This window comes from Telopea speciosissima, chromosome 9 (assembly GCF_018873765.1).
Source record: "Telopea speciosissima isolate NSW1024214 ecotype Mountain lineage chromosome 9, Tspe_v1, whole genome shotgun sequence".
NCBI classification, from domain to species: Eukaryota; Viridiplantae; Streptophyta; class Magnoliopsida; order Proteales; family Proteaceae; genus Telopea; species Telopea speciosissima.
The window spans coordinates 25,238,041-25,248,721 of NC_057924.1; the positions used below are offsets into that span (position 1 = coordinate 25,238,041).

Here is a 10,681-nt window from a genome sequence, read left to right on the forward strand (position 1 = left end):
TTGCAGGGGAAGGAGGAGGTGGATGGTGGTGGCGGTGGTGCAGGGTAGCTTTGCAGGGAGGTGGGAGTGGTGTTCATTCGTCCAAGGAAAAAAGAAGGGGAGAGAGAACGATATTGGTATTGGGGGTATTTTAGGTTGTTCATTAAACTTTTTTTACTATTATGGGGAGTAGGTAAATCTTTTTAACATTGTAATTTATTATTGTAAAACATTATTTACGCCTACCAATTTTGTAAAACTTTTTTCTATTTAGTAGATCTAGGCAATTCTTCCAACTTTTAATCCGTACAAATTTTCTATTTTTTGACTTTAGGTCCTCTATGGGTGGAGGGCTACTGGACGAATACTTCGGTTGCGCTGATCTCTGAGGTTGGTTAGCAAGGTCCTAACAGAGCCTGCAAAGAAGCGAGCATGGCGTCGAGGATCGCGATTTGCAGGGGAATTCTCTCAAGAAACTCGGGTTTTGGAATTCGATCCATGTCCTCGTGGTGGGGACATGTTCAGCCGGCCCCGAAAGATCCAATTCTCTGCGTCACTGAAGCTTTTTTGGCTGATCCAAGTCCTGATAAAGTCAATGTTGGAGTTGTGAGTTTCTACTATTGAAACCTCTCCTTTTTGATGATTTTGTTTACTTGTTAATTAGACCAGTTTTGAGTGGTCTTTGATGGTTTAGGGAGCTTATCGTGACAATAATGGGAAACCTGTTGTTCTCCAATGCGTTAGAGAAGCAGAGAGGAGGATTTCTGGAAATCAGAACATGTAAGTCGTTAGACTTTTTTTATTTTGTTGATTATTGTCTTTTGAGTACTGATTTAGAGAAAACTTACTTTTCCATTTGCTATTACTATACTTCTTCTTTTTCCTCTAATTGAAACCACTGTACTTGTTATACATTTCGAATTATAAATGAGCTTATGTATTTCCAAATCAATTCCAACCTTTTTTTTTCCACCTCTTGGTCCCTATAACTCCAGACGTTTTTGACATCTTGGCAATGAAACTTCAATTTCACTCGGTAATACTTTTGTCTGGTAATTCATATTTCTATAGTGGATTTTAATTATATTCCTATTTGGGGGAACTCTCCAACTTGATATCATGAATCATGATGTGGCTTTTTCAGTACCGTGAGAATTTCATTCTTATTTCTATGTTTCAAATTGCATCTAAGATATGGGTCTTTTATGAGAATAACATTTAGTGTACATATTCTACTTGTCATCATACTTAATAGATTATGTTGAGTCCTTACTTTTTATTTGCCGTATCAGGCTTTTCCCTTTCATATTAATGTTTAACTATGTAAGGGATGAACTAGGCTAAATGGTTTTGTAATAAACAATGAGAGTGGGTTAAATTTCAATGCCCAGTTTTGTATGTTGACGACCCCTCCACTCATATGAATGGTATCAACATGGACACATGTTAATTGTAGAAAACACATCCTATAACGATGTAGAAAAGAATGGAAATCACAAACAACAATCACACAATTGAACACAAGGATTTATGTGGTTCAGCAAGATTGCCTACATCCACGGTGATATGAGATCTGCTTCTCCATCAATGGAGAATAGGGTTACAGTCACTCGTCCTCACACCTCTCTCAGATTGGATTACAGAAAAAAATCCCTCACTACAAATTTATAGCGAAACCCTATGAAGTAGAGCTTATGGGTTATTGAGTTTTATGAAAATACAGTCAATGTGCCTTGCACACCAAAAAAAAGATGAAATCTCTCTAAGAAATTGAAAGGGACTCCTAAATGAAGTAGAACTTATGGGTTATTGAGTTTTATGAAAATACACTCAATGAAAAATATAAAATGGGAGGGAGTGTTTCCATTCTATTTGCCTCGTCCTCTTTTAGGATTATGATTTGGCTGGAAGCAGGGTTTCAGGTGCTGACTCTGTTCACCAAGCAATTTTTTCACCTGCATAATTGATAGACTCGTGGTTTCAAAAATTGGATTGGAAATGGCGGAATCGGATGATTTAATTCGGAATTGATGGAGGCTGATTCTGTACAACAAAAAATGGATTGGTCAAAAAGGTAAGAAAATCCCACTTTCTGGTTGTTTTATTCCTTTGATCACCAAAAACACATAAAAGTGAAGAAAACTCGATATTTTGCCCAAACATACAAGTTTCTCAGCACAAAAAATCCAAACATTTAATATATGAAGAGATCTAATCTCCTCTCTGATTCTGTTTTCCTCCGATCCAGCCAATTCCAACCGATTTATATCGGTATTGATGGAGACTGATATACGATGACCAATTCTGAGTTTTTAAACCTATCATTGGCTTGATTTGAATTACTATCTTAACCAATATGTTTGGTCTGAGTTATTATCTTTACTTTTCATCATTAACATGCTCAGTTTTCATATTTAATCTTTTCCTAGGGAGTATCTTCCAATGGGAGGAAGTGTGAAAATGGTGGAGGAAACACTGAAGCTAGCCTATGGAGAGAATTCTGATTTACTCAAAGAGAAAAGGATTGCTGCAGTACAAGCTCTTTCTGGAACTGGAGCTTGCCGACTCTTTGCAGACTTTCAAAAACGTTTTAGGCCTGATTCCCAAATTTACATACCTATGCCAACATGGGCAAAGTGAGTTTGTTAACTATCTGAATATTTGTTTAAGCACGTAGAAAACTGCTTCTTAGAATTGCCTGTAATTATAATATTTGTCAGCCTTGTAAGTGGAATGAAAATGGGTTTATGTCTTGTACAGGAAGATTAGGTTGAATAGTTGACTGTTGTAATATCTTATCTCTACCTGACCGGGGGGAGGGGAGTCCAAATGTTGTAGCTATTAGGTTTCGTTTTTTCTTGTTCATATGTTTCTAATCTTACCACAGCCATCACAACATCTGGAGAGATGCTCAAGTCCCTCAGAGAACTTTCCACTACTACCATCCAGAAACAAGGGGTTTAGACTTTGCAACACTTATGGATGATATAAAGGTATAAAAAATTTATCTGTATTTTATCAATCAGTTTTGTTCTCATGTTTTATCAATCAATTCTCCATTGCCAAATTATTAAAAACTCTTTGTAGAATGCTCCAAATGGCTCGTTCTTTTTGCTTCATGCATGTGCTCATAATCCTACTGGAGTGGATCCTACAGAGGAGCAATGGAGTCAAATCTCATATCAGTTTAAGGTTGGCGATTAAATCCTTGTCTGTTACTATATCAGAATCTCCAACTGTCATGAATAAGCTGAAATATGATTTGGAATTCCAGGTAAAAGGTCATTTCCCCTTCTTTGACATGGCATATCAAGGTTTTGCAAGTGGTGATCCTGAGAGGGATGCAAAGGCCATCAGGATTTTCCTTGGGGATGGCCATTCAATTGGATGTGCTCAGTCATATACCAAAAATATGGGTCTCTATGGGCAGAGAGTTGGGTGCCTGAGGTAATTATTGAATGATTTTTTTTTATCCATGTGCAGAAGTTTTGTTTGTACACATTCCTTATGAGTCAATGAATTTTGTTCTTTCTTGATTATGTTGATTTTTTGTAGGATTTAGTTACTCATTTTGAACATAGAAGTAAGTTCTATGTGCATGTTTGGGATAGCTTATCGAGCTTCTGCTTATAGGCTTCTTAGAAGCCAGCTTCTAAGAGGCAAGGAGGTGGGACTAACCAGATGTGTAGATTTGGAATCTTTACCGCCTCCAGCCTGAGAAGCCCATAAGCCTCCCCCCCCCTCTGCTTCTTGGACTAGAAGTGGAAAAGATTCCAAACCAACAGATTCTATTAAATCTGCCTTGTTGCCTCCTACAGTCCTACAAGCTGGCTTCTGGAAGCCCAGAAGCTGAAACCCAGAGGTTTAGCCAAATATGCCCTATGACTGCTCTCTGGAATAGCAGATGGTTACTGAGACATTTTCTTGTATTTTTTGAAGAGAAAACCTCAGCTTTTTATCTTCGGATTGGAATGGACTCTAGTGGATGGAATGATGCAAATTAGAAGAGGAGGGATAAAACCTCCTTCCTCTTATGCTTCTATTTGTGTGTTCTTCTTCTCTGACTTCGATGCTTCTTGTCATCATGAGGTTTATGCAAGGAATGGCCCTTTCCATTCTCTGTTACTTATTATTTCGTTCTTCACTGACAGTGTGGTCTGTGAAGATGAAAAGCAATCAGTGGCTGTTAAAAGCCAGTTGCAACAAATTGCAAGACCCATGTACAGCAATCCGCCCGTTCATGGGGCTCTCATAGTTTCAACCATATTAAGTGATCCAGACCTAAAGAACTTGTGGCTGAAGGAAGTAAAGGTAACAATCTGTTTCCATCTTTACAATTTAGTCTAATTTATTTTGAGTACCTAATTCTTGAACTTAAAGCTAAGCTGTTCATTGCAAAAAATTAACATCATCTATTTGAATTGTAATTGATTCTTAGATGTTATTAAGGCTCTCTTTGGTATCATTTTTCTTTTTGTTTATGACCTATTTAAAAAAAAATATTACTAAAAACCATTTTCGATGAAAAAATGAAAACTGTTTGGTAACTAATAAACATAATAGATTGTAAAATGAAAAATAGGTTTGGTATGCTTATGTGCTGTATAATTTTTTTTCCTTTGAAACTTTACTAATAGGGGAGAGGGTTTCCTACAAGGGTAGTGCAAGAAGGAATCTGCACACTACACCAAGTGAGCTTGGAAAATGGTATCATCCATATGGAACCTACATAGAGCCCACATGGTCAGAAGAGGAGAGAGAAATGTCATTGTGGGTCCCACTGTTTATTATGTGAGGAGGTAACAAAGGAATCTTGTACAAGGGCAGTGTAACAATCTTTTTCCCAAATAGATATTACTTTTTTTTAGAAGAGGTCCATCTATAGCATTTTTTTTATGAAATGAACACAAACCATGGATTCGGACCTACTCCAAAGTACACAAAGCAGGTCCTGCTGATTGTTAAAGTGATCAAAAAATTATATAAAAATATGTTAAAAATGCTAGTCATCCATAATAGTCTTTAATAAATTTCATACCAGAAGTGCATGAAAAATAAAAAATGCAAGTCTACAATTATAACATTTAATAAAACCATACCAAATAGTTATAAGAAAAATAAATAACACAATGGACACATCTGCTCATATCAATCCTGATAGGCTTCCTTGATCTGATTTGCAATTTGTTTTCGATATGTTTCCCATTGTTGTTGCGTACGACCTTCTACATTTGCAATGTTCAAGACCTCATCATCGTTACTATCAATGTCTTCACATTCATCATCAAACTCTCCCCTCTCTGAAAAAGCCAATTTGATGCCACTTGCTTTCTAATAAATAGAGAAACGCTTCTTCAAGACGCCAAATGGTCTCTCAATAACTGTTCTTAATGACTAATGTGTAAAATTAAATAGCTCATCTGCTCCTTGTGGTCATCTACGCCTAAAATCATGTTGATGGTATCGAACATTCTTGAAAGGAGCCATATAGCCAGGCGTATGTGTTTATCCAGAATCAACAAGATAGTATTTTCCTACAAAATTAAGATTAACAATTACAATTTCAATAGGTTACCCAGATCTGAAAATCTTAATGACAAGTACAAAAAAAATTGATTAATATGTATATACAAGCGATGAATATGTATATACCTATACAAAGTGTATCATGCATCAATTTTTGTATATACAAGCTAGTGGCTAGGAGCATGAATATTTAAGTCGTGTATCTGAAATCCTATCATCATGATGGATATGTATATTTTAAAAAGATGTGATTGTATATTCACCCAATAGGGCAGAAAAAAAAAAAAACTTCAAACAAGAATTATGGGTGATTGTATATTCAGCAATGCGAACGACCTATGAGTGTACAAAATAGGGGAGCCGCAACATGTATGATCTGCACTCGTTGGTGCTTGTTCTCAACAACAACGGTAATCACATGTAAACTCTATTCTTCCATGGTTCTCCACTAAGGTTTAAAAAGATAATTGCAGCATAGGTTGCTGCCCACCAAGAAAGAGAATAAACTTGAAGAAACTCTCAAAGCAGAAAATAGGGGACTGCTGTACTATATGTCTTGTTTGTGCTCTTGTGGGTAGGGCACTGCTGTACATATATTGATAAGTAAATCACTCAAATAGAGTCATAACAGAATACAATTACAAGAGTACTAACCTTTATATAGGTTAAAAGAGGCATGGAATGGTAATGGCACTATGAAGGAGAGGATATAATTTTGCCATAGTGTCTGACAATGGAAGAGTTCAGCTTGATGAAAGGTCCACAAACAACTTTTTCCTATAATCCTCCATCCGAGTAATCAAAGTGTCTCACTACTACAATGAAATCTGAATTAACACCACAAATCCCATCCTTCCATCTACTATTCCTATTAAGCTTTCTTTCAACAGGTATTACTAATGTCAGATCTCAATTGGAACATATCAAAAAATGTCCTAAACTGAAATTATATCAAAAATAGGTTGTGGCCATATTTTACATGTTTTTCAAATCATTTGGGCAACATCAAAACCGCATAAACCACTCCCTGTCCCAACCCAGCTGCAGGCAGCATCTTTAGAAACCCTCTCTCCTTCGTCAACTCCTGAATTTCAGTTACACCCTTCCACTTCCCAACAGCTGCATAAGTGTTAAACAGGGCAACAAACTCCAGGCTTCCCATTACTTCTCAACTTAAAGAGCTCATCGGCAACAATAGCTGCCATTTCTACATCATGAAGCCTACATGCACCAAACAAAGCATGTGTAGAAAAATCCCTTCCCTTCAACCATCCCACCTCTCTCCCATTAACATCTCAAACCAAAAACCCCTAATCTTCCAAAACCCCAATTGGATTTTCATCAGAGAAAAATAAGAATCAGAAAATGAGGCTTGAGAGAGAGAGAGAGAGAGAGAGAGAGAGACTTACCTCGGAACAAATAGAACCAGACGAGGCTTGTGGCTGACCAAAGAATCGAACAAGTGGTCTGCAGAAGATGAATTTTAGTTTCAGAAATCAAAACTTTTAACATAGAGAGAGAGAGAGAGAGAGAGAGAGATTGCCGCAATGGGGAGAAATTGTAGGAGACAGAAGAGTGAGTGATGAGAGATGAGAGAATGAACGAGAGACAGATATGCAGGATGAGGGTTTCAGGCAAATATGTTTTATAAAGTACTTTTACAGTTTTAACCTCAAAACCTAGTCATTTGAACATGTGATATTGAAGTTGAGCGCAAAAATGAGAAAAAAACATTTTTAGCCAAAATCCATAAGACTCTTGACTCTATTATGGTTTTTGGGTTTTTTTTCATTTATTTTAAACAAAAACAAGTTTCACAAATGATATCAAACAAATGAAAAAATGAAAAGTTGTCAGAAAATGAAAAAGAAAAATGATACCAAAGAGATCCTAAACCATTTAGTTGTATATTCTTCCCCTTCTTTCAGGCCATGGCAGATCGCATCATTGGAATGCGAACTGCACTGAGGGAAAACCTTGAGAAGCTGGGCTCACCTCTATCTTGGGAGCACATAACTAAGCAGGTGTGTATATATTTCCTAAATCCGTTTGTTTTATTGGCTCACCTACATTTCCTGATCTTAAATCCTGTTTTTTGTCAAATAATATTGGGAAAATTTCACGGACACCCCCTAAAAGTATCCAATATCTCAGAAACTTACTATACTTGGTCAAAATGTCAGACACCCCCTATTTTTATGAATTTATTTCAACTTAGTCCACTCCGTTAGTATCTACAGTTAAGTGTCTGTTAACTCTTTTATAATGACGAAAACACCCTTACCAAAGGGTGAACTTTCCATAATGCCCTTAAAGGTAAAACCCCAAATTACCCCCTCTCTTCATCGTCTTCGTTGGTCTGGAGGCGGAAGAAGCAAGAACGGGGAAGGGGACTGATCTGCAACACCCAGTTCACGGCTTTCACGGCTTCTCCACTACTCTAACCACTGACCAGGCAGCTTCCCTGCTTAAACACCCCTCTGTGCTCGCCGTCTTCGAAGATCGTCGTCGCCATGCAGCTTCCCTGGAAAAATCCCCTCTTTCTTTCCTGTGTAATTGAAGAATTCCAAAGCCTGCAAAGGATTCCCATGGCTGATCTAACCCTTTTCAAAACCCTATCGATCAAATCGTTCGAGAGAAAGATACCACTCACCTTGATAGAAGAAAGCTTCTGATGCATCAAATGTCAATAATTAATTAATACCTGAGCTCTTTGATCTTTTGTATCTTTTATTGAATACATAAATGTGTAAACGAGCAGAGTGATGAGTTGTAGGGATCCATGTTCTTTGACTGAAATTGAAAATTTTCGGTTTGGGAGGAATATTGAATGGGAAGTAACCTGTAGAAACAGGTGCCCCACTCAGTTGTTCGATACCAACATTCCACCCCACTCCCATACCCTCCACCCTCCCAGTCATCTCCTTTTTGTCTGATTTCTTCTGCCGATGCCAATGTAGAGAGCAACATTAGATCTTACCTCATCACATATAAAACCCATCAAACCAAGAACAAAAAAAAAAACCCACAAATGAACCAATCTCTCTTTATCCCTTTCTCTGTTCCATAGTTGTAGTTTAGTTTATAATTATTTGGTGCATTTTGGTTGTGGGTATCTGATCCTGCGTGTTTATTTGAAGGTTTTAGATTTTGGGTATCTTCTAAATTCTTTCTGTGTCTCGTATTCATTCGCTTTCCACAGATCTACATCTGGTATAGTTTGTTCTTATTGATTTGTCGATGAAGAAAATTGTTTCCATTTAGTTCGTTTAGGTCCTGTTGATTTGTGGGGTAAGAGATACAGATTGAAACTTCAGAAAGAAAAGGAGGGGAAAAAAATAAAAGGAAAAGAGATTTCATCTCTGCAAGTTTGAGCCCTTCTCTGTTTTGACGATATTTTAGGAGAGAGACAATGATGACAGATCGATGGGGGAAAACATACTGGTGTTGGTGTTCTTCCTTCTTCCGTCTTCAGAGCATGGAAATGGGTCCAACAATGGCGTCAATTGCCTGTACAACTTCACAGTTCTTGCGTCTTCTTCCTTCAGCCCAGCGAAATACTGAAGGGGTGAAATCGGGGGATAAGAGAAGTAGGGTTCTGTGAGGAAGAATCAAGATAAAAGTTCAAAATCGAAGAAGGGCACCTTGTTACAGATAGAAATTGAGAGCTTTTCAAAATCATTTTGCCTGAATATTTGTTGAGCTCTATCAATACATTGAAATATTCCTCCCTCCCTCCCTCCTTACTGATTACTAGCTTGGAGCATAGGCCATATATCCTAGGGCGATTAAAGTCCTTGACTCTCACTCTCAAAGTCTTCCATAAACATGAGTTACAGACCTACCGTTGAAATCAGTTCTGCAACTACAACATACCCCATCTTCAGAAATTTGCTGATCAAGTTTTACTTGGGTTTTGGGATTTTCGTGATCCCCTTTTTTATTTTTCTCTCACTGTTTGCTCTAATATTAACGGCAAAATGTTCCTGGTGATTTACCCCGGCAAATCGAAAATACTTTCCATTCTTGTTGAAGCAAGACAGAATAAGGAAGAAGAGGGAAGAAGATGGAAGGAGAGGTTATCATTTAAAGGGTATATTTCATGGACACGATGGAGAGGACAAGAACGACGAATACGATGGAGAGGAGAAGCGACGGAGAGGAATTGCCGAAGCTCTGGGGAGAAATACTTGTTGCTACGTCGCCGGAGAAGAAATCGCCGGACTTGATTTTCAACGGAGCTGGAGCTGGAGCTGGATCTAGCGCAACTGATGATCGCCCACGGTGATTGAGTTCTTCTACGGGAAGAATATGGAAGATGATGGAATCTTCGTCATTTTAGGGAAAATTATTAAGAGGGTAAAATCGGCATTTTATCTTTCGGGGGTCACCTTGCTTAACGTCAAGGGGAAGTTTGCTATTTTGACCAAGTATGGTAAGTTTTTGAGATATTGGATACTTTTAGGGGGTGTCCGTGAAATTTTCCCAATAATATTTGATTTTCACATTCTCTTGATACTTTTTCTTGTTGCCCTTGCACACAGATTGGCATGTTTTGCTACAGTGGCCTTACGCCTGAACAGGTGGATCGCTTGACAAATGACTTTCACATTTACATGACTCGTAATGGTCGCATCAGGTAAATTTCGTCTCACAAATCTGCTAACTGTTCTATTGGTCTTCTATGCTGCTGCTACATCTTAGTGACATATTTTCGACATTTAACAGTATGGCAGGTGTTACTACAAGCAATGTAGGATACTTGGCAACTGCCATCCATGAGGTTACCAAATCAGGCTCGAAGTAAAATCAATGTGTTAACTTTAATTGAGGTGCTTTTATCTAGAGGTCATACATATTTCCTTGTTTTAGGTCATGACCTTTTCCCCCTTTTACATGAGATTTTAGATTGTGAATAATTGTAGTTACTGGAGAGAAGGCTTAATAAATTTTGTTGATAGTTAGTCACCTCGTTCTTTATAAGTGGTAGAAAGGCAGGCATCCATTAGTTCGGACAACTTTTCCCCTTTTGATCTCATTTTCTAAGAGTGAAGGAGGGAAAGAATTCTGTATCAGAACAAAAGAAAATAATTAATAGTGAAATTCAAATTACATAGGAGGCTTAATAATTTTGATTACAGTTATTAAGGAGGCTAAAGATTTTGTATGACACTTT

At 37.6% G+C, this 10,681-nt stretch overlaps 1 protein-coding gene across 1 annotated transcript; it reads left to right on the forward strand.

The window, feature by feature from the left end:
- The first annotated feature begins 394 nt into the window (after positions 1-394).
- LOC122639403 (aspartate aminotransferase, mitochondrial-like) lies at positions 395-10,351 on the forward strand. The gene is made up of 10 exons (XM_043832253.1): positions 395-585; positions 674-759; positions 2,409-2,615; positions 2,867-2,972; positions 3,067-3,171; positions 3,254-3,426; positions 4,131-4,290; positions 7,434-7,529; positions 10,050-10,144; positions 10,234-10,351. Exons 1-10 carry the CDS (start codon positions 412-414, stop codon positions 10,310-10,312), a joined length of 1,281 nt encoding a protein of 426 aa, XP_043688188.1. The 5' UTR covers positions 395-411; the 3' UTR covers positions 10,313-10,351.
- The last annotated feature ends 330 nt before the right edge of the window (positions 10,352-10,681 follow it).

What these genes read in the sequence shown, in the direction of transcription:
- LOC122639403 (XM_043832253.1), top strand. Translation starts at nt 412, where the DNA reads ATGGCGTCGAGGATCGCGATTTGCAGGGGAATTCTCTCAAGAAACTCG. An exon ending in ATTTCTGGAAATCAGAACAT is followed by an intron (nt 760 to 2,408) that starts GTAAGTCGTTAG and finishes ATCTTTTCCTAG; the next exon opens with GGAGTATCTTCCAATGGGAG. An exon ending in GGGAGCACATAACTAAGCAG is followed by an intron (nt 7,530 to 10,049) that starts GTGTGTATATAT and finishes CCTTGCACACAG; the next exon opens with ATTGGCATGTTTTGCTACAG.